Source organism: Paralichthys olivaceus, chromosome 15 (assembly GCF_024713975.1).
Source record: "Paralichthys olivaceus isolate ysfri-2021 chromosome 15, ASM2471397v2, whole genome shotgun sequence".
Taxonomy (NCBI): domain Eukaryota; kingdom Metazoa; phylum Chordata; class Actinopteri; order Pleuronectiformes; family Paralichthyidae; genus Paralichthys; species Paralichthys olivaceus.
The window spans coordinates 4,280,870-4,303,313 of NC_091107.1; the positions used below are offsets into that span (position 1 = coordinate 4,280,870).

Sequence of the window (22,444 nt, forward strand, 5' to 3'; positions counted from 1 at the left end):
CGAGTCAGACAGAAATGAGAATATAATCTCCTTGGCGGAGGGTTACAACGCTTTTGGTCACTTTTGTGGAGTAAAGGCACATTTCAAAGATATTTCATACTCGTAACAGGAGAATGAGCAGCTTGTGCTTAAATCTGCACCTTGGAGACAGAGGAACAGAGGGTCTGTCTCATGTCTTCACATCTGTCCCACGAAAACACACACTATTGTCATATCATCCTCCCACTCAGAGGTATATACACATGTTTAGAACATTTATAAATTTAGATGTATAGATAAGAGTCCTAATTATGTTTTTAACGAGATGTAATTTACTTGCAGATAGAAGGTTGAAATAAAATTAAAAAAATAAAATCTCGGAAAAAGTTTTTTAGAGTGTGGCTGATGTCACAGAACTTTTTTCAAAAACTTAACAAGCACAACACGTACAGACAACTTAAAAGATCTCAGCAATAAAAATCTAATTATGTAAACCATCAAAAGTCTGAGTGAATTATTGGGAAGGAACAGATTTCAGCCTCTCTTGTGTTATTTTAAAGAAGAGACAGATCATTTGTAAGAGCTGTCAGTGAGTCGTGGTTCAGTCTGACTGAAAAATAACATTGAAAGTGAAAGAAAACCAAAGTGTTTTACCCTGAACAAAACTAAACTGAGAGCGAAAATAATCTTAAAGTGAATTTTCAAAGTGATTCTCAGACTTCGGTTGGAAGACGACGTTTAGGTGATCGAACGAGTTTGTTATTTAAGAAAAGATGAGTCAGAGAGTTTATATCTGAAATGAGGCGCTAACCTGAGGAGCTATTTTCCACACTTGTTACCTTCAGGGATCGCGACAGATCATCTCTGCCTAATGGAACAAGGAAGCTGGCGTTAATTTGACGCCCTGCTCTGACTTCAGATCAGCCTCTGTGCACGAGTGTGTGTGTGTTTGTGTTGTGAGCTCTGATGAGCGGCTAATGAAACATGCAGCTCAGTGTAATTTGATGCACTCCCTGAAATGAGCTCAGATTTCATAAAGTCACTGTGTGGGAACCGGTTGTCAGGGAGTGATTAGCTTCCTGCTCCACATGTGATACCGTATATAAGAGTTCAATTAAATAATTAATCATCAGAAAATTATATTTTGACTGGAAGGAACTGATTGTTTAAGACTCCTCCCCCCCAGCAGCTTCTGAAAAGGGATTATTTTCAGATTTTCATGAGTGACACTAAACAACAACAACAACAACACTCTTAAACGAAAACTCAGAAGCTGACGAGATCCAACATCATTGGCAAAAGCCGATGCTTGTTTACTTGGGCTTCAACCACATATTAAAATAAGTTAACCAGACAGTAATATTCATTTTAGATTGTTTGAAATCAAAATAACAGGAACAAAACGTGTGTATGTGATAAGTTCATTTGGGATTCTTTTTCCTTGCTCTTTTAACAGTGTGTATGTAAAATGATGGGTCTGGTGTATTGATATATGACATGATAATAAAAGAATACGTTTATGTATGATTCATAATTAAAGCTATCACATGTCTGTAAATCCAACATGACCATAACATACCAACCAGAGATTTTAATGATGCGTTTATACTGCTCATGCCCCACGGTTACAATGGATATGTATTCAGAGTGTTTTTTTTACTGACATGTATTATATATATATATAAGTATTAAATATAAATGTATATGTATGTGTGTGTGTTTGCTGCAGGTAACGGTGAACAGGGCAAACCGTTCCCTCTGTCAGAAACCGACCAGGTTGACCAGGCGTACAGAGAAAACGGCTTCAACATCTATGTCAGTGATCGGATCTCCCTCAACCGCTCGCTCCCAGACATCCGCCACGCAATGTGAGTCCTGTGTGTGTGTTTGTGTGTGTGTGTGTGTGTGTGTGTGTGTGCTGTTAAAGTTTAGTTTTATATAAATATACCGTACAGAACACAGGTTTTGTTCACAGGCGTTTCCAGTGCTGGAATCGGTATCAGAACGTGTCTCTGGAAAAAAAAGCCAGTTTTCATGATCAAAAGTCAAAGTTACGCGTCGGCCAGGTCTCTAAATAAAACACTGGAAGGGTATTTGAATATTTATATAGAGTCCTTTCAATACAAAGGCCGAATATGGAGGATCTTAGCAGGTCACAGGTTCCTGGAGAACTGGAGACTATCCATCCACAATTGTCTGGACACCATGTTTGTCAGGCTCTTCCAAACATCCTCTTGCCTCTTCTGTGTTAACGTCAGAACTTTCAGCACTCTCTCATCGTGAACCAGTCGCTGACCCTCACCTCTTCCCCCCATGGGACCGTCTGCCCCTGCAGGAAGTGTCCGGCTCCCGGTGATTGGCGTGTTGTCCGTGCAGCCGGTTCCCCCGACCTGCAACTGACACATTTGATATCTGCACGCTGATGAAATTTAATTGAAGCACACACACACTCACCTCCATCCCCTGAGGGACTCAGACAGGGTTTGTTAAGATTCACCGGCCGGCCGCCTGTCAGTCACCGGGCCTGCCTGGCGGCCCGCGTTCATATTTGAATGAGTAACACGCAGGCTGATGTTCAACATGAACATTGATCGACTGACACAGTTCACTACACACTTTCTCTCTCTCCATCAACGAGGGAACAGAACTCTCTTCCCGTGATTAGCTCCTCCGCAGGGACCCCGCCGCTCGTTGTGATGAGAGTGAGCGACGCGATCGCTGTAGCTTGTCATCGGAGCACGTGTTAGCGGCTGATAACAGCTGCATGTGCCGCAAATAATAAAATTAGAGCTGTTTCTGATGCAGGAGGAACGTGTCGGTGCTGCACTGAGCTGCAATCAGCCGCCTGTCTGAAGGTCTTTACATCACTAAAGGTCAAACTGTGGTGGTCTGAGTCTCAGTTCAGTTTTATCACGTACGCTCAAGATTTCTTTTTATTCCACAGACTCACAGACTCACGACAAACAGACGACAGTAGTTCTTTCATTGATTTAATTTGTTTTTGCTGTGAAGCTTTAACTAAGACAACTGACTCTACGTCTGCTGACCGTCTCCGTCAGTCCCATCAGAATCACTGTGGCTGTTAGAGGTCGTCCGACGATCAAACAGCGGCTCGTAATAAGCTGCGACAACAAACGACCTACAGAAGCATGAGGACACTTGTTCTCTTTTTTTTTTTTTATTCTTTGACATATGAAGCTTCAGCTGAAACTTGAAACCTTAACATTCACCATCAGCTTCCGTTGTGTTTCCTCAGGATCATCTGGTTTTTGTGTTTCTTATAGGTTATTGGCCACATTGGCAGGAAACAATCCACACTAAACCCATGTTTGTGTCAAAAGGAGTTCTCGAAATTGCTTTTTTTTTCATATTCTCTCTGAGACGTGAACACATGCAATTTTCACTGAAACGACAAATGATAGAAAATGGATTGAAGAGTGGTTTGGAAGAAGATTGCACCTGGATTTGAGCCTCTGTCCGCCGCCCTGCTCAAACTCATCCATTACTGCGGTGAATCCATCTGTCACCTCGGCGACTGGAGATCCGCTGAAGAGTCGAGTGTGTGAGCAGAAGAAAGGTTCTTGGATCAGGGAGCGTGAATGAGATGTTCCCTCTTATTCTTAGACACAAGCAATGACCGGATTGTAAAATGACAACATCCAACTACATTTCTGTATTCATTGTGTGTGTGTGTGTGTGTGTGTGTGTGTGTGTAGCTGCAAACAGAAGCTGTATTCAGAGAAGCTGCCCAACACCAGCATCATCATCCCGTTCCATAACGAGGGCTGGTCGTCGCTGCTGAGGACTGTTCACAGCGTCCTCAACCGCTCTCCTCCACAGCTCATCGCCGAGGTCATCCTGGTCGACGACTTCAGCGATAAAGGTATGGACCACACACACACACACATTGAGGAGAGACTCACACCTCCTCAGAGGAGAAAGCAGTGTTTGGCGTGTGTGACTGATTTTAGTAAATGTACTTTTCGGTCTAAACGTCTTCCCCCTCATCAGGAAATTAAGCTTAAAATTTTAGTAAGGATGCCACTAACTAACAGAATGAACATTTGTGTTTGCAGAGAGGGGCCTAATTTTATATTCAACTAATATCCAACTTTTATATTGTGTAGTTTAAATTGTTTGTTGCGACAGCGATCGCAGTTTGGACGAGGACAGAAAACAAAACCCTGGAAAGTGAACAACAATCAGCAACAAGCAGAAGCTTCAGTGTCTTGTTGGTTTATGTGTCTCTTTGTAACTGAGGGCGTCAGTAATTGGTCATTTAAAGATGTCCGCCCATTTTCCAGTAGAATGATGACAGTGTAATAACATCTGAAAACAAAGCGTCTCTACTTCTGCGTATATGTGGCTTTGTTTGTGTGTCTCTGCCGTCGCTCCTCAGCCACCGACATTTCTCTTCCACTGTTCTGTGGTTGAGTAGGTGTGTGTGTGGAAGAAAGTGTTTACTTCCATGTTAATTAGTGCTCTTTGTCACTGTCCCTCACTGACGGGTGTGTTTACCTCTCGTCTTAAGTCCTCATGGTATAAATATTATATCAGCGGAGGTGAAGGCTGCAGCTGCTTCCTCTTCTTTTTCTTCTTCTATTGTTTAATTATGTCTCTACTTCCTGGGATTGGAAGTACTGTACCGTAAAACCGTGTACGTAACCAGTGACATCATCATCTAATCATATTTAAAATGTTCAGAAGTATAGTTTTATTTGAAGGTGGGAAAAAAATACTATTAATGGGCATAATTAATATAATATAATATACATACCTGAAATCAGTGGTTATTCATGTAAAACCATAATCGCCAAAATAAGTAAAACTTTAGGAAAAGATTCAGACAAAGACCTGCGTCATCACTGCCCCTCTCACAGATCCCTGTGGGTGGGAAACACAGAACAAGTCTGTGAACCCGGAACCTGTTTGGTTCTGGTCCCTCTGTCGTCAGGGATGGATGGAGGAACATTAGCTGCAGGGAGGAGGTTTAACCTCTGCAGTCCGACCGCTCTAATATTCCCTCTCACCATCACTGTCCTTTGATAAGAAATGAGTCTGGCTGTAATTAAGGCTTAAGAGACACAAGGACAAAGTGAACTTCAATCGGTTCTGCTCTGTGGTTCGAGGAGCCGGTGTTACAATGCTGAAGAAAATAATCCCTCCACAGAATATACCACAAATCAATGCTGGGCTTTGAACCCCTGCATAATAGATCAGGGAGCGAGTGTGTGAAAGAGGAGAGAAAAAAGTGGTTAATCATAAAGTGTGTTCAGTCTCACACTGCGGTTCCTCGTTTGTGGTTCACACACTCATTTACCAAGTCGGTGCTTAATCGTCTGTGATGATGAGAGACTAAAGATTCACGTGTAGTGAACTTTCACAATAAGTTCTGACTCTTTTTCTCCTTTGTTTTAAACCAGTCAAACAGTTAATACATGTATTTGATTCAGTTAAGCTATTCAGACATGGGTGGATGAAGACGTCTGCTCTGTATATAACACACACACACACACACACACACACACACACACACACACACACACACACACACACAGGTGGTGGGAAACCCTTCCACTCACTTCTGCTGACGCTGACTTACCTGCTGTCCGTTGAAAAGCAGCCGTGGAGCCTGAAGGCGTATTACTCTTATATTTATAACCCTTCCTGAAGCACAGTGAATCACGATGAGACAGTTTCTCCCCCTAAAAATGTGAAGTTGGCCTGTGAGGTGCGTCAGACTACACGTGTTGTAATTAAAAGAATGACCTGCAGTTTTATTAAGGCGGCCGTCAAAGGATCCCTCCAGTGTTGGTGGAAATTAGCCTCATTTTACCCACTTCAGCCTCTCTCCCTCATCAACCTGCTGAGTTAATGCTCATTTATGTTTGTTGTCATCCAAGATTTCAAACATCTAATTCAGATTGTAGTAATGTGGAAGAAATGTAATAGTCGGAATAGAACAGCTGCACAACAAGAGTTACTTTCAATTTACATAAATCAACTGGAGATGTAAGAACGGTTGTTGATTCCCACTGAAACAAGTAGCGGATTATTGATGAAATCAGTCGACAGCGTCTTGACAGTCCTCAACATACGAGTTTGTAATTTACAAATATGTAAAACTTAAATGTGTTTGCACTAAAGAGGAAACCGTCTTTCACTTCCTCCTAAACCGGTGTCAAACTGTTAAAGGCCGACTCCTCTCCTGCAGGTTTTCGCACTTTCTTCATATCTTGTTCAATTACAGGTCCCGGTAAAGAGCAGGGGAGAGGAGAGGGAGAGAGATGCCCACCTTATGGCCTCTCTGCCTCTCAGTTTATCTCTCGCCCTCGCTCCGCCGCCACATCTGACCAGCAGGCAGCTCTGATTTACAGCCAGAAACCGAGCGTGACGCAGAGTGAGCGAGTGTTTCTATCAGAGCCGCTATCTTCCATCTTCACGCCTCCACAGATGGAACCCTAAGAAATGACACAATATCATATTTCAAACCTCTATATGTAAAACACAATATTCTCAGATTTGATATCAACGATATAAAGAAAACCACTAATATGGTTTTATGTATAAATCCCACTGTGCTGGAGGGAGAAGATAACACCTTCATGGTTTCACATTTCCTCTCTGTGGTGAAATGGCGAATGGACGAGTTTCTGGTTTGAATCCGATGAGAGGTCATAAGTCACAAAGCGTTTATAATAATATAATCACTTTATCAATAAAGGTTCAGTAGCTCAGGTGCTACACTGAGTTTAGATTATTTTGACCCGATTCTAACTCAGACTAACTCGGCTGAGGGATTCTAACAATAGTGTGATTCCCACCGCTCCCTCTCTGCTGGGTAAACGTTCGCATGTGTGTCTGGCAGCTTTAGCATTTGTGGCTGAGCGTGAGCGATGAATTCTGCCGGTGGAGCTCGAGTCATTTCACGGATTTAAGGCCAGATGGGGCAGAGAAAGTAGCTGTGACTTGTCACTTGCAGAAACTGAAAAGAACAGAAAAGCTGCCTCCTCGCTCTCTTCGCCATCAGGGAGGAGAAAAGTGTGTTATTAGGAGGCGAGGAGAGGGAACCATGAGCATGAGAGTGTCTGCTTTAGTGAAAGTAACCTGCTGGAGTCTTGTATGTTCCAACAAATCAGGATTTCTTGGGATTCGATCAACAAAAGGTTTCATATGGTCAAACCTCCCGTCTGCTACTAATCCCACTGCACTGACTTGGAACAAGCTGTGATATGAAGGAATCCTCCTCAAGTTTCATATAACGTACGCTGTAGCTCCTCCATCAAATATACGCATGATTCATTTAAGCATTTTGGATTTGTTTCCTCCTACTTTAGTGAAAACTAATGGGGGGGAGTTTCTGGCCATTTTCCTGACACATTGGCAATGAACCTATATTTACTTTTTCAGTGAGTCAGAAGATGCTGAGAGTAGCTCATCTTCTCCCTCTTTATTACTGCTACAGTAATAAACAGAGCTCCGATCACAGAGTTTGTGCCAAGCGCTCGATACCGAGCGTTAGATTCAGTTGCAGCCTGTAAACATGAGTCCTGTTGTTTTGCTCTGCTCTCGAACACAACACATTCATTTTCATTTTAAATGAAACTTGTGTCATGTAATCACAGCCGGCAGCAGAGCTTGTATTTATTCCGCGGGACTGCGGCGGTGCCACACTGCACCATCAGCTACTCTGTGATGGAAACCTGCCACTGGCAGATTGATCATTCAATTACCCCACCCTCCAACCCCCCCACTCCCCTTCTGCTCCCCCATGGGATCAGTTGAGCAAATGGCTGCAATGCTTCATTTCAAATAAGGAGTGGCCTGCTCTTATGCAGAGTGTCTTTTGATGCATTTCCAGTTGGTGGTCAGACAGCTGACGTCAGCACAGCCTCCGACTGCAGCCACCGGAGACCTGAGTGCTGCTAATTGTGTAGAAATGCATTTGTTGTGGTCGTAAAGAAAATTGTTGTAACCTTTGGAAGTGTGGGTGCACAGACCTGCCAACAACAGCTGCTTGTGAAATAAAGGTACAAACACTCCTACCACCATGCATTTTAATTTTTAACTGTTGCCACATGAACTTCTGCCATCTGGAGTTTTTGAACACCTCAAAGGGAGAAGTTTGGAAATGTTGCTGCATCATGTTGATCAGTTCTTATCCAGTTTAACTTTGTTTCAAAACGTGTTTTACTGTTCCTCATTTGTTTTATTTTCTGTAACCAAGCAACCAACTGCAGAGTAGACTTCCTGTTTTCACCGGCACACGCGTGACCAGGATACATCCTGATACGAAGTTTAAATGCGTCTGGAAGAAGTTGGAGTTTGGCCCAAATTGTCAGACTTGTAAAAAGTGATGTTCAAGAAAAGGCCCTGGTGTTGTTGGAATCATCCTCTGGGGAGCACAGTGTCCTCGGTGAATCTTTCGTGCACTGGAGGAAATCTTTAAATCGAGGGTTCGTCCTCTGGGGAGCATAAATGTGCTCAGTTAATTACACGGCACTCCGTCTAATAGATTTTGAAATTTTGGCTTAACATCGGCCCGTGCACTTAATGAACTGATTAAATTTCTAGATGGTTTTATTAATTATTGAGTTGCTTTGGCTGCCTGAGAAAGCTGCTGTCAGCAGAGCGGAGCTACTTTGAACACTCTTATCAACGGCGGCAGCTTCGCCATCTGCATGATGGAGAGGTGAGGAGAGGAAGCAGCGGCGATGAGGAGATAGGAGGCGATTTGTGGGACCGGCAGCGATGGAGCCGAGAGAGAGAGAGAGGAAGCAACGCAGAACCACTGATCAAAGTTCAGCATGTTTATTCATTCACGCCAGCGTGTGTGTGTCTGTGTGTGTGTGTGTTGAGGCTGTGGGGAGATAATGGGGTAATGGCGCTCAGTGAAGTGTGACGGAGAGACGAGGGGGAGAGTGATATGAAGAGGGAGGTTGAGAGGGAGACAGACGACAGAGGACAAAAGGAGCTAATTGAGTGTTGCCATTTAGAGACGTAGAGCCATCAGTGGTAGCTGATCGATTCCAGCGTCTTCTTGAAGAGGAGACGATCAGATGAGTCACGTTTACTGTGCCGTTGCTCTGGTGATGTAGATTTGGCCTCAGTGTTGAGTTATAACCTTGGAAAATTTATTCTAGAGATTTGAAAAGCAGCAAATTCCCTTCAGACAAATCACAATTACCAACATACATCAGCTGTTTTGTTGTTTTATTCACTTTATTCACCAAAATCGAACAAAGACCTGAAGCAAAACACTTTATTGAAATTGAATAGGAAAATATATTCAAAGACAAATGTTCATGAGCTGCTTTTAAATAAAAGAGCTGCAGATAATTCAGACTTTTATATTTCCTCCATTCTACCACCTGCATTTCTGTGGAGGGGTCGCACAGTATTGTGGGTCAGGATTTCTGTCAGATTGAAAGATTTTACTTTCACTTTAAATCAAAGTGGGTCAAATGATTGGACCAAAAATATATATCAGGATAAATGTCAAATCATTTTCCTGTAATTTGCTCCTGAGTGAAGGTTGCGGCTTTTAACTCTAATGGGAAGAAGAGAAATCTGAGGCAGAGTAATAATGTATGATTACTGCTCGCTGTGATTATACGACGTATAATATCAGTATACTATATTTTTACTTTTATTAAAGAAATAAGAAGAATGGCATTTCCATTTAAAATATAACAGTTGTCGGTGGGTAAGATGTAGATGAAGAACAGATGCTGGTGTTCTTAAAGAAAAGCATTATGCATAAATGATTATTCATTTAAAAGTTAAACCTACAGCGTCTAAACTCTCTCTCTCTTTTGTGTATTTAAGATTAATCACATCAACACCACAAGGATTGAGGAAGTCCACTCAACATTTTTGGTTCAGTCGTATTTGAAAGTACTTTCTACAAGTCGTTTAAAAGTAGCGTTAACAAGAGTGAAACTTCGGGGGCGGTCATATCAGGGACTTCAGGTGAAAGTATCACGTCTGATACAGTTTAATTCTTGGTACATGAGATAAAACATTTGTTCACCAGTAGAAGTCTGTTTTTAAAGGTGCAGATTTGAGCAGTGGTCTCCATAGTCTTTAACATCCTGAGTTATATCGACCCATCACCTTCACGACCCAATTCCTTTGCTCCTGTCATTATTACTACGACCACTAGAGGTCGCCGAGCAATAAAACCCAACCGTGGGTGGTAATAGCCTTCTTGCCCCACAGGGTCGTTTCTTTTAAGGGAGGGCGATCTCAGTTGTACTCGCTTCATCGACTCATAATCTCCAGCACACGCCGGGGCGTTTTACAGCCGAGGGTAAGAGGAGGAGATTTATCCTCGATGTAAAGAGTTAAGAGCCCAACTCTCACATGCAGCATGTCGCAGTAAAGATGGTGGACTGCAAAGAACGGCCAGTGAGATCGATGCAACGTTTCTGGGCTGTTTAATAAGCAGGTTTGCTGAATCGTGCCATCATTGCTTTCATGCATCTCCCTAAATGTCTTCTATTTGCTGACCCACAACACACTCAGTCAATTCCTCCATAAACAGATTTTTTTTTTATTAAATGATGGCGGCAGAAAAAATCAGGCTGGCACACGGAAGAAGAAAATTGACAGAGTGTAATAGAGTTCACTGGAATATTTTTGCAGAGGAAAACTGAGCAGTCTTTGGTGGTGGGGAGCATCTGGGGATTAATCGACCGCCATGAAAACACAGCTCCACCGGCCATGTTGGATCCACTCTGTCTCAAAGTGAATTGGATTTCTTTTTTTAAATGAACCAGGGTGGATTCGCTGGTGGTATTTTAGGGAGAAATGTATGTGTGTGCACATTTTGTTGTGTATTTGTGTTCATCTAATGCAGGAACCACACTTTCGCCAGTAGCTCATTTTCAAATCGCATTGATTGTTAAGTTTGAAGCGTTGAATGATGATTTTTAATCAAATTTTTCATTATAAATTTCAGATATATCTATATACAAAGCTTATATTGGATTAGAATGGGAATTTTGTGATGATTCATAGTTAAAATGATGAGTGTACGTTTCACTTCAGTGTCTACAAATAAACCAAATAGTCAAAATGACGTTAGGACTCAAAGGTCCAATTACAACAAACTTTAATCTTTGGATTATAACCAAATACTTCTATAGTTGTCTAAATCCAATCTCAAAACCCAGCCGCTATCGATTATACATGTAGAATCTGTTAATAGAGATCAGTGTAACACAACCCTTATCTGTTTTCACTATGGTTCCATTTGGAAGTCATTTAGGGTTTAAAAGAGTGTGAATGAATTGTACCGACACTCAGCTGGAGTTCTTTCAACGTCATCTTTATTGAGCTCGATCGCGTTAATGTTTATTTATTACTAGTCAATGCAAGTGCAGCGTCCTGGGGGGTGTTGGGAAAGAGCTGAAGTGAGAAACAGCTCCTTTAACACACTCAGGTCGAAGTGAGATGAGCGTAACACATGTACATTTTTATCAATGACATTTTAAATGTGCACAGACACTTTGACAGGAGCCTCAGGCCGACTGCCGAGCCTTTCATCTGCTAACCGCTAATTCATGTTTGAGTGCGGCCCCCTGTGAGCACATGAAAGAGGCGCGAGCCGCTTCAGCTCCGTCCACCGGAGAGTCAGCGAGTGACAGACGGCGAGGAGGCCGAGGAGGAAATGGAAGATTGGTGCAGTCGGAGACCAGGTGGAGTCTTTAGTGGATAAGTGTCCTGGATTTCTATCACCAGCCCAGTGTTTGACTAATTCATTCCCCGGCCCCCCGCTGTGAAACGACCATGACACCGCAGCACCTCCGATCTCCTCGGCTTCACATTCTAATAAAGACTAATGTGTTTGCCGACATCAGCTCGTGCTCATTAGCATGATTAATTGCCTCCTTGCTTTCTCCAAAACAGTCTGAGCTGCATTCCAATTTATTCAGGGTAAAATGAACCAATCATAATGAAACACTCTGATCTTTCTCTCCCTTACCTCCTCCCCCCATACAAGCTCTCTCCATGCACAGTGCAAATGCCCGTTGATTAATTTTGCCTCGCTGCCCGTCATTAGCGGGATGATGTAAGCGTTGCTTTGTTTAGAATGAGCCTTCATGAAGAGTCAGCCTTGTAGCGCTCAGATTCTAATGGTTTGATTTATCGCGGAGGCAGACAGAGAGGACAGCTCGCAGTTCCCTCACAGTTTGATGCTGACCTCGTGGAGCCCCCCCGCCCTTGTTGCAATGTCACGCTTTACAGCGTGTAGGTCGGCCGACACGAAACACAATAAACACCACAGCAGAACGTAAATATGGCTGACCTTCAAGATTCAAGATACAAAAACTGTGCGCTCGCTGTGAAAGCAGGGACAGAGCGATTAGTATTTGATGAGGGGAGACAGCAGAGATAAAATAAAAGAGAGAGACGAGTGTAAATCGCAACACAAACACGCAGCTTTGAGGGATTAGGTTGAGGAGAGTTTTGCTACTTGCAGAACTGATCACTTTGTTAATTGCCTCAGAGTTCAGCACCTCCTGCACAACAGTGGACACTGATTTCAAACTGAGGCTGAGAGAGAGAATCGGCATCATCCGCTGTTCAGAAGACTTGTTGCACATCTCTTGTTTTGTCTTAAGGGTCAAAAACTGCATTTCCTGCCCCGTGTCCCATCCTTTCATCCTGCAGACAAACAAACCAACAATCAAACAGACAGAGGCCTCAATTGTTAAACCGAACTGCTCCTGTGACAAATGAACTCTGATATCAGTGATGGATGGAATTCTGCAGTCACAGGGCTCATGGTGGTCTGACAAAATAAAATCCATCCACCTGACGATAGATCCAACAAACCTTTGGGTTCAAATGCGATGTAGAACGTTTGTTTGCTCTGCCTGCAGCAGGAGGAGATCGTTGTTATCACAGTTACACTGCAAGGCCAAGGTTTTGTTGGAAGAACCAACAAACACTGTTCAGCTTCTGCTCACTGAATACAAGCACGTCCTCCTCAGTTATACCGTTTAACTCACACGTTAACTTTCATTGAGAGAACTGTGCTTCCTTCACTTCCATGTATTTTCAAAACTGCTGATCATGTGTGAGGTTGCAGGGAGCTGGAGTCTGTCCCAACTCCCAGCATGCAACTGGACAAAACGCAAGAAACACTGTGTAGGCTCCAGTTTACCCGTTCCCAGGGTGCAAATTGCTTTCACTGGAAAAGCGTCTTCTTCTTCAAACGCCTGCAAACAAAATACATTTTGGTTCACACTTAGAGAAACCAACACTTCTGCTTCATGACTCGAAGTGTGATGATGACACCTCCTCATAAATTACCTGAAACTACAAATTGTCATCTGATCAGCCAATGTACTAACAAACGACTTTTTAAATATTCTTAGCACATCCTTAACTCAACAAACCCACACCTTGTTTCTTGTTATGTGGAGGAAAAATGAAATAATCTACCAAAGTAATTTGACAGCACCCATGATCTCATCATTTGCCTCCACCGTCACTTCTCGTCTGTGCAGAGCACCTGAAGGCTCCGCTGGAGGAGTACATGACCCGGGTGCCGAAGGTTCACATCCTGCGGACAAAGAAGAGGGAGGGGCTGATCAGGACTCGCCTGTTGGGGGCCGCCGCTGCTAAAGGAGAAGTTATCACCTTCCTGGACTCTCACTGCGAAGCTAATGTCAACTGGCTGCCGCCGCTGCTGGGTGAGACACACACACACACACACACAAACACACACACACACACACACACACTCACACACACACACTCAAAGACGAACATGGCCAAGGCACACAGATGCTGCTTTCTCAAACACACAACCAATAGCTCACATATAGAAATATTTATAATATATATATGATCTCCCTCTCTCTCTCTCTCACACACACACACACACACACACACACACACACACACACAGACCCACACACACTCTCACATACACACACACACACAGACCCACACACACACACACACACTCCTGCTGGGAGTCTGAGTGCTTATTTTATAGCTGGACTTGCTCACCACCAGTCCCACATTCCCATTTACCATTTTTCTATTAAGGACTCGTGTTGAGCTGTTTCTCTGCGCGGCTCCATCCTGCACGGACGCATTATTCAAAAAACCTTATGACCCATATTACCTTAATGTCAGGCTGTTTACACAGAACACGTCTGTATGTGAACACGTGTCTGCCTGTGTCGCTGTTCTCTCCTCTTGCTGCTGCACCATAATATTCATAATGGAGACAGTATGGAGGCTACGACTAAATGATGAGTGAAATTACGTTTTGGTTTTTTTGTATGATTTCTTGCATGATGTGCGCCACTCGTTTATATAATAAACTGTAATTTCCAATATAAAGTGAAGAGAAGAAAACACTGACACGTAAATGACCTCCAGCTGATATTCTGAAATGAATCTGTCAAAGGAACTTTGAATCCTGATGCACCAGTTACCTTGTAAACGAATGTGTCATAGATGGAGAACCAGGCAGAGCTTGCTTTAAGAAATTAATTAATATTAAAGCAACACTACGCAACCATTACTGAGCTTCCTGAACCAGACGAGCTGCTGGGGATATATATTTAAATATAATGCGTAAACAGCAATTTGTACAATTTAGAAGAAACAAACTAGTGAAAACATCTTTAGAATTATTTTATATTGAATAGATCCTTTTCAGTTTTGCTTGATGTTCCTGTTGCAGTCCCTTGTCTTGTTGTCTTTGCTTCACTGTGGTGTTGAGTCAAAGAGCAGAGTAACAGTTCCTATAGATGCTGACAGGAGAACAGACTTTAACAGTTTCTGATGCCGAGCGTTAGAGATGACAGCAGGAGTTGTGACATTCCTCAGGAAACCTTTTTTCGCTGAGTGACCCGCGTCAACAGACTGGCAACCTTTTCTGTGCAGCGGTCGATGTGTCTCTGACATGCACTGAGAGCTCAGTATGAAAAGGGCAACGCACACAAACAAACACACAAACACACACACATTCTGTCTTCCTGATCCTTTACTGCTGCACATGGTGAACATGTTGATACAATATTCCTCTGCTGTGATTCTACCTGATGAATGACCAACCGTGTTGCTCCCTCTCCGTCTCTCAGACCGAATCGTCCAGAACAGGAAGACCATCGTGTGTCCAATGATCGACGTGATCGACCACGACAACTTCGGCTACGACACGCAGGCGGGCGACGCCATGCGAGGAGCGTTCGACTGGGAAATGTACTACAAACGAATCCCCATCCCCCCAGAGCTGCAGAGGGACGACCCCAGTGAACCTTTTGAGTGAGTGACCACACACTTAAATACACTTCCCTGATCGAAGCAATACTTTGTACAGTCGCCAGACATTTTTCCATGAAATGATCATGAGCGTTCACACTGGGCCTTTCTGAGGCTTCACACCAATAAACGACTCATCACGTAGTGTCGCTAAATGATGAATTGATCGATCACAAGTTGTATGAATCCATTTTAAAGCGTAGCGGCCGCCTTTTGAGTTGATCTGTGCTTCGTCAATCAGATCAGTGTTAAAAATCCAGTCGAAATCTGATTCCTCTGTGCACAACGGACAGCAATACAATTTCTGAAGGTAATTGAGGCTGCAAACAGAGTTGCGTTACTGCAACACAACAACTGAAATTCATACAGCTTCATCTTTGCCTCAGTGCGTCTCAGCGGTAATAAAGTTTATTTCCCCAACAATCAATCAGTGTTTTTAGAGTAAAGGGGTTTTTACTCAAAGCAAAGTAAAACCATTTGTATCTTAAGCTGCAGCAGCTTCACAGTAAAAGCCTCTCAGCTTGTGGGTATCGAGCAGTTGACTAAACAGAAGATTTTATTTTCTTCTGGTGTGCATGCGTCACGATAACTGACTGAGAGTTGGACTCTGAGCTCTTCCAGTGCACAGAGACTGTGGCTGAAGGACCTGGTGTAAACAGTGACATGAGACTGCAGCTGCTGTCGATGTGCAGAGAAAACAAACAGCAGGACACACACAAACATCTCAGTTCCAGTCAGGAAGGGATAAAAACGTGTTACTGGATCGTTTGTGCAAACGTGCACTAAATGGACAGATGTTGTCTGTTGAGAGACACTGTTGTCGTTCTTCTTGACAATGGTTTGCGGCAAATGTTCAAGGAGACTTGTGCAACCTGCAGAAATCCAGGTCCAATTCAAAATCAGGTTTTGTCCCTGACATCCCAAAGGGCTGAGTGAGATGTTTTTACTTTAATCAAAATTCGGTACATTCATGATCATTAAAAACAAAGTGATTGAGATTTATTAAAGAAACGTTAAACCAAAAAAACGGAGCGAGGAACAGTCTTTTGTAATCTCATAATATCATTTCATCCTCTTCCCCCCTGGCGGAGGGTAAAACTCCAGAAACCTGGCTCTTATCACCACTGGACTCGTGTCAGTGCTCACGAGGCGTGTGAAGCCCCAGAGTGTTTCTCACTGCTGACACAACAGTCGCTGCCCTGTTTCCCTGTAATTGATCCTCCTCATGGACGACTGTGGTGAGGGCAGACTACCTGCTGGCTGCCTGCCTCCGACTTCTACCTGATGAAAAGCTTGTAACTATGACAACCTGGTGTACCTGCGAGTGTGTGTATGTGATATGTCTGCGATGAAGAGGACCACATTTCTTCCAGGCTCTAATGGGAATTTTGGCTCTTTGAAGGGAGCTCGGTGCCTCTCGGAGCGATGCATCATTCTTTGTTCTTTTGGACTGTTGTTGCTGTGTTTGCTGGTTTTAACCTGAGGGGTTGGGGGACTCTCAGTCCGTCAGAACAGAAAAATTGTCTGAGTTGCCAAACACGAGTTTCATTCGAAACCAAAGAACCCTTCAAAAGAATTGTTGTTTGTGTTTTTGATTGACTATGCAGAGTAGCGTGATTAATTGGCTTAAAGTACTGCGGTGCAGAGAGTCGCTGTTGAAGAGCAGCTCCAGTTGATGAAGTTTCCAGTTAGAGATCTTGTTTAAATACGTCGGTGTTTGCACGTGCTGCCCCACTTTCTCTGCCTCAGGTTTGCAGCAGCTACAATCGAGCACAGCGGCAAAACAGCAGCGAACAAGCGGTGAGCATGGTCACAGAGCTCTGTGGAGGGCTGACTGGTGCATTGTTCTGCTCAGGGGAGTCTGTTGCTGCAAATGGAGACAGAGAAGAACATACGAACATAAACTTCATTACATTTTTGACATTTACACCGATTTTCCCTGGAATACTTCAAGGATCTTGATGACGATGGCATTTTTAGTGGACTGATATTTACGAGTGTGTGCAATTAGGTGAAGATTGATTTGAATTTAAGGGCCTTGGGCAGAGGTATGAATGTTATCACCAGCCTTCAGACATGAACTGAATTCTGGGTAATCACCTGACCTTATCCAGAGCGACTGTATGTGAGAATGCCAATCAGAGGTTTCCAGCTAGCTACGAAGTAAAAACTCGAGTTTCCAGTATTATTTCCTTTCTCTAAATCAACAAATTCTTAACTTGGATTTTTTTTTTTTTTTGCTTTTGAGATGAAGCAGAAACAAAGAGGATGTATTTTGCACAAACATTATTGATGCACATATTGAGACTTATTTACGACTTTAATTTTAATTCTGTTTTGCTGAGACTCCTTCAAAGCAAAGATAATTCTCAGTCACATAATCCTTTCCTGTTTTCATTAGTTGTTGAAGACATGAGGAAAAAAGCCTCAGTTTTAATCCTGTCCCCCTTCTCACAAATGTTCCTCATGTTCTATGAAAAAAGTATTTATTTGTTATTTCAATACATTTTTTAATAAAACATCTCTTGTTCTTCCTCGAATGGAACGATGCCTGAATACTTCAGGTCGAGTATGTGTCACATTATGGAAACTACAGATTGTTTATATTAAATTTTAAGATTTAAGATTTAGTTCACTATATCCAATTTGCATGCATCATATTTAATCCTCTGACACTTGTTTTCTCTTATAAAGAAAGTTTACAAAATGCTTCACCGATCAATGTCCTTGATGTCTGCGATTGTCTCCGTCTCTAATAAAAAGACGTTTCACTTGTTTTTAATTTTTTTGCTGCAATTATTTTTGAAGAGTACGTGAAAATGTCTTTCATCTGTTCTTCAGACAAATCAGAAGTGTGTTGAATGAAAGAACAGTAGAATAATAATCCTCTGTATGTAAATGTGGGTGTTTGGAGCGGAGCTGCTGTAAGAACTATGACCATGTGCCTCCTGCAGGTCTCCAGTGATGGCGGGCGGACTGTTCTCTGTGGACAGGAAGTGGTTCTGGGAGCTCGGAGGATACGATACGGGTCTGGAGATCTGGGGAGGAGAACAGTATGAGATCTCCTTCAAGGTACAAGTCTTTTTTTTTAAATTTTATTTTATGTACTTTATCAATTTTGGTTGATTTTATTTGGCCCATGTGCAATCTGCTAACATGGAGGATATGGGGTTTATAACCAATGTTGCAGCCGGCCTCCAGGGGGCGATAACGATGTTTTGGTTTCACTTTTGAGAGCAGTCTTGGCATCCATTTTTATTTACAGTCTGATGTTGTAATGTAAAATAGACATTTTGAGAAGTAATGACAACATAAATGAATCTGCATTTGACTCTAGTTGCTTCGTGTAAAAGATCAGTTTAAAATCAAATTCATAATAAATTCATTCGTGCATATGAAGCAACTATAACTGCACGACTGTATTCTGTGAGGCAGAAGTTCAGGTCCTGAAATTTAAAGGCTCAATATGCACTTGAGTGTTATTTTAAGCCGTGTGAAAGAGGCGAGGATTTCTCACATTTAAAGCTGTCAGTGTGAAATGAATGATAGACCTTGACACCAGTCGTGACCTTTGGGTTGAGCCTGCTGTGAAAAGCTCTGTTTCAATGCTGTTTTGAAGCTTTTCATTTTATTTAAGTACTTACTGAGATAATATCCCCAAACCGAGGTTATTATTTTGGCCAAGATTATCATACTATTAAACTTTGCCATCAGCGCATTCCTAGCTGTGCCGCCATAAGTCTGCTTTATGCCCTCACATATTCAATTTGGTTCCTTTTTATTAAGATCCCCATTAGCTGATACAGCACAGACAGCCAGTCTCCTGAGGTGAGAAGATTAACAGGCTCTCATACTAATCCTTACAACCAAACTGCTGCTCCCACAGACAGCCAGGCCCTGCTCGCATGTGAAACACAATCACTTCTTTCAGCGGCACAGTTAATCTAAAGCTCCATCCTGGTGACGCGGCTGTGGGAACACTGAGCGTTTCCAGCTCACACACAGAGATAATGTCACAACCTACAGCCTCGTGGAGGAAATATGACCTTACACACTGAGATGACGCCATGGAACCGACAGTGGCTTCTTTATTTTTCAGATTTGAGCTTCACTCATTCTCTCAGAGACAGAAATAATTAAAACCCTGGATGCAGCCAAAATTATTCAGAGTGGGAGCTAACAGGGAACTAGGAAGAGAAGAAACCTTTTCTAAATGCAGACATTAAAGAAAATTTGCAAGGTTTGTTGGATGAATGGATGGTTTATACTGTAGAATGTTACTACTTCCATTTCTGTATAAAGATGGATGCTGCAGCTCTACTTCCTCCCACAAAATGTCCGGCTCTGAAATATCTTGTTCCAAAGAGTTGATTTGGAGCCATATTGTGCACAGTGGGGATCAGGGGGTGGAGCTGCGTTAATGAAGTCCCTCAGTTGACAGGCTTGACCAATCAGAAATAAATAAATAAAGATGGACAATGTGTCTCCACTTCCTTTGGTTGTACAACAATGAAGCCAGAATATCCCAGAGTGCAGCAGTCTCTCGCTTTTGGCATCATTGGACACGAGTCTGTGCAGTGGTGATCGTTTAATAGGGCCATGGTCCCACCCACACATGTGCTCGACCAATTGTGGGTGAGTCTCAGCTGTCAATCATGAGGTTTATAGCATCAAGTAACTTATAAGACGCAAACCTGTTCGAAAAATCCAGACTTTGAAAGTTAAAAATGGAATTTGAAGTCTAATAATTAGTTTGGCTCATGTCCCATCCACTAACATAGATGAGGAGGGGTTTATGACCCGTGCTGCAGCCAGCCACTAGGGGGCAATCCAGACGATTTGGCTTCACTGATGGGGCCATTGTGTCGTCACCATCTATAGTTTCATCATATTGCCCTGGCTCGCTCTGATTCTTGTTTCCATGACAACACCATCAAACCGTCTTTCCCCGCCTGAGAAAAACAAACTTTATGGTTAAAGATGCAGAATTTTCTGCCAACTTTCTGCGTCGTCGTCAAATCCTGGAGTCAAATCACGAAGCATCAACACAAATAAAACATCAGTTGTTTACAAGAGCACAGGGTCGGTTCAATCAGGGGGCAGAAGTGACCCTCCAGTATCGAAGTCATGAACCCGACATGTTGTTGGCAGCCTTTGTTTATAGTCATCATTATTCAAGTAGTTGAAGCACATGACCACAGCACCGACCTGTGTGTGTGCATGTTTCTGTGTGTGTGTTAATGTTTTATTTATTCTCAGACACCAATGGAGACGAGCTCAGCTTTTTGTTGCACTTTATTCAATTCTGGATTTTTGTCTGGCAGCGATATGTTTTATTTATCATCAGTCGGAGTGAACTCTGGTGTTCTGAAGTTTCTCACTAGGAGCCGAGCTGTGTCGCTTATGGTAGAAGGTGAAACAGACCTGAGAGACTGTGGCCGAGCTGCAGGGACGATGGCGGACAACACGGGGTCGCTTTAATTGTTTTTTGCTGATGTCTCTGTAATTTACAATTCTTGTTTTGGTCGACCAAGCAATTTACTGTAGCGCCACTTACAGGTAATTCTGTTTTCCCACCAAACTTGAACCAAATATGTTTAAAGCAATAATAATAATATTCGTAATACATCAGATTTGCTCCACACTTCTATGGTCTCGAACCTCTTCACTTACATAGAAACTTTTTGTACATTTGTCATATATTTATTTAGTTTTTTAGTTTTTGTTTAATTAACGTGCTGCAATTAGCGAAAAAGATGGTTTGGTTTCCCACAAACATTAAGACCCAAATGTTACGATGAACTTGATGTTGCTGTATCTTCTATTTATATCTGGATTTCCTTCTCGGTGAAGTTTCACATTTCCTGTAATTGCATCGTGGGTTAGGTCATGGACAAGCGGTCGACCGCTGCCTTTAGACCCTTGAACTCTGTGTCAAACTCAATGAGGTCATATGTAAAACATGCATATTTCATGATCCATTATTTCTGCCCATGAGCTCAAACTCCCCACAGCTTCAACTTGCCTTCAACCTTCAAACAGAATACAGTAAATCCTATTTGCTTATTCAAGGTCCGCAGCAACAAATTGGCTGCACTGTCTTCCTGTCTATACCTTCCTGGTTTGTTGCCATGTTTAAATCCAGCTTTTCATTTCCCCTAGTTTCATTTTCCGATTGTCTTGAAAACAAAAAACACTTTTTTCAGTTTTCGCCGTCCGTCTCTAAGCCGTTCTTTCTTCTCCATCCTCCTCATTGTCTCTCTTCTCTGTCTCAAGGTTTATTTTCAACGTTGCCAGCCGAGCAAAAGAATCATCACTCTTGTTTTCATTATAGTCGGAGGATTAAAATGAGGAGCTTCAGCTGGATGTCTGTGTTGTATGAGATAGACGAGCAAAACAGAAGAAATGGGTGGAATTGCTGAAAAGGAAGGATTGTTTTAACTTGAGACGAGCACATTAGGACGCTTATAACCTATTCAAACCTCATTGTGAAATTAAAAGAGGAAATTCAGACTGTTTTCCTGAAAAGCTTTTTTCTTACGTTTCTCCAAAACTGACCTAACCCAGCGACTCGTTCTTTCTCTTATCTGACTGAGGTGAAGTCCGAGCACCATCATATCATAATCTGGCTTTGGCATCTCCTCCTCCTCCTTCTCCTCCTCCCCTTCTTCCTCCTCCACCACCAGCACCACCCTGCACATCTCATCTTTATTGCCTCTTCCTCTGCATTCACTCCTCTCTCCTCTGAGTCTCATGGGATTTATAATCCTGTTAGAGCCACTGCACTTCATGTCTCTTTCTCTTGAGCCGTCTGTCTCCTGCTCATCTCCCTCATCATCCTCTTCCTTCACCTCTCAGCTCTGTGTCTCTGGGTCTTAAGATGGAAAAGGCAGACGATCCAGCAGATGAAAGCGGTTTCTCTCTCTCCCTCTCTGTCCCTGCAGGTGTGGATGTGTGGTGGTCGGATGGAGGACATCCCCTGCTCCAGGGTGGGACACATCTATAGGAAGTACGTCCCCTACAAGGTCCCTGGTGGGATCAGCCTGGCAAAGGTAATCCTGTCATGACAAAAAAAATACAGCAGAACACTGACAGGTTTTCTATTTCTATACACAGCCTGGTACAAAGGTCAACGATCACATCACCTCTGTTGAATTTGGAATTTCAAGGA

At 42.8% G+C, this 22,444-nt stretch overlaps 1 protein-coding gene across 1 annotated transcript in view; it reads left to right on the forward strand.

Moving 5' to 3' along the window:
* Nucleotides 1–22,444, forward strand: part of LOC109635767 (polypeptide N-acetylgalactosaminyltransferase 10-like) — a 44,450-nt gene that overhangs the window by 16,858 nt on the left and 5,148 nt on the right. The window contains exons 3-8 of the mRNA XM_020097135.2: nt 1,709–1,847; nt 3,696–3,862; nt 13,500–13,685; nt 15,093–15,276; nt 18,228–18,345; nt 22,218–22,325. Coding sequence (XP_019952694.2) covers nt 1,709–1,847; nt 3,696–3,862; nt 13,500–13,685; nt 15,093–15,276; nt 18,228–18,345; nt 22,218–22,325 — 902 coding nt within the window. The remainder of the gene's footprint in view (nt 1–1,708; nt 1,848–3,695; nt 3,863–13,499; nt 13,686–15,092; nt 15,277–18,227; nt 18,346–22,217; nt 22,326–22,444) is intronic.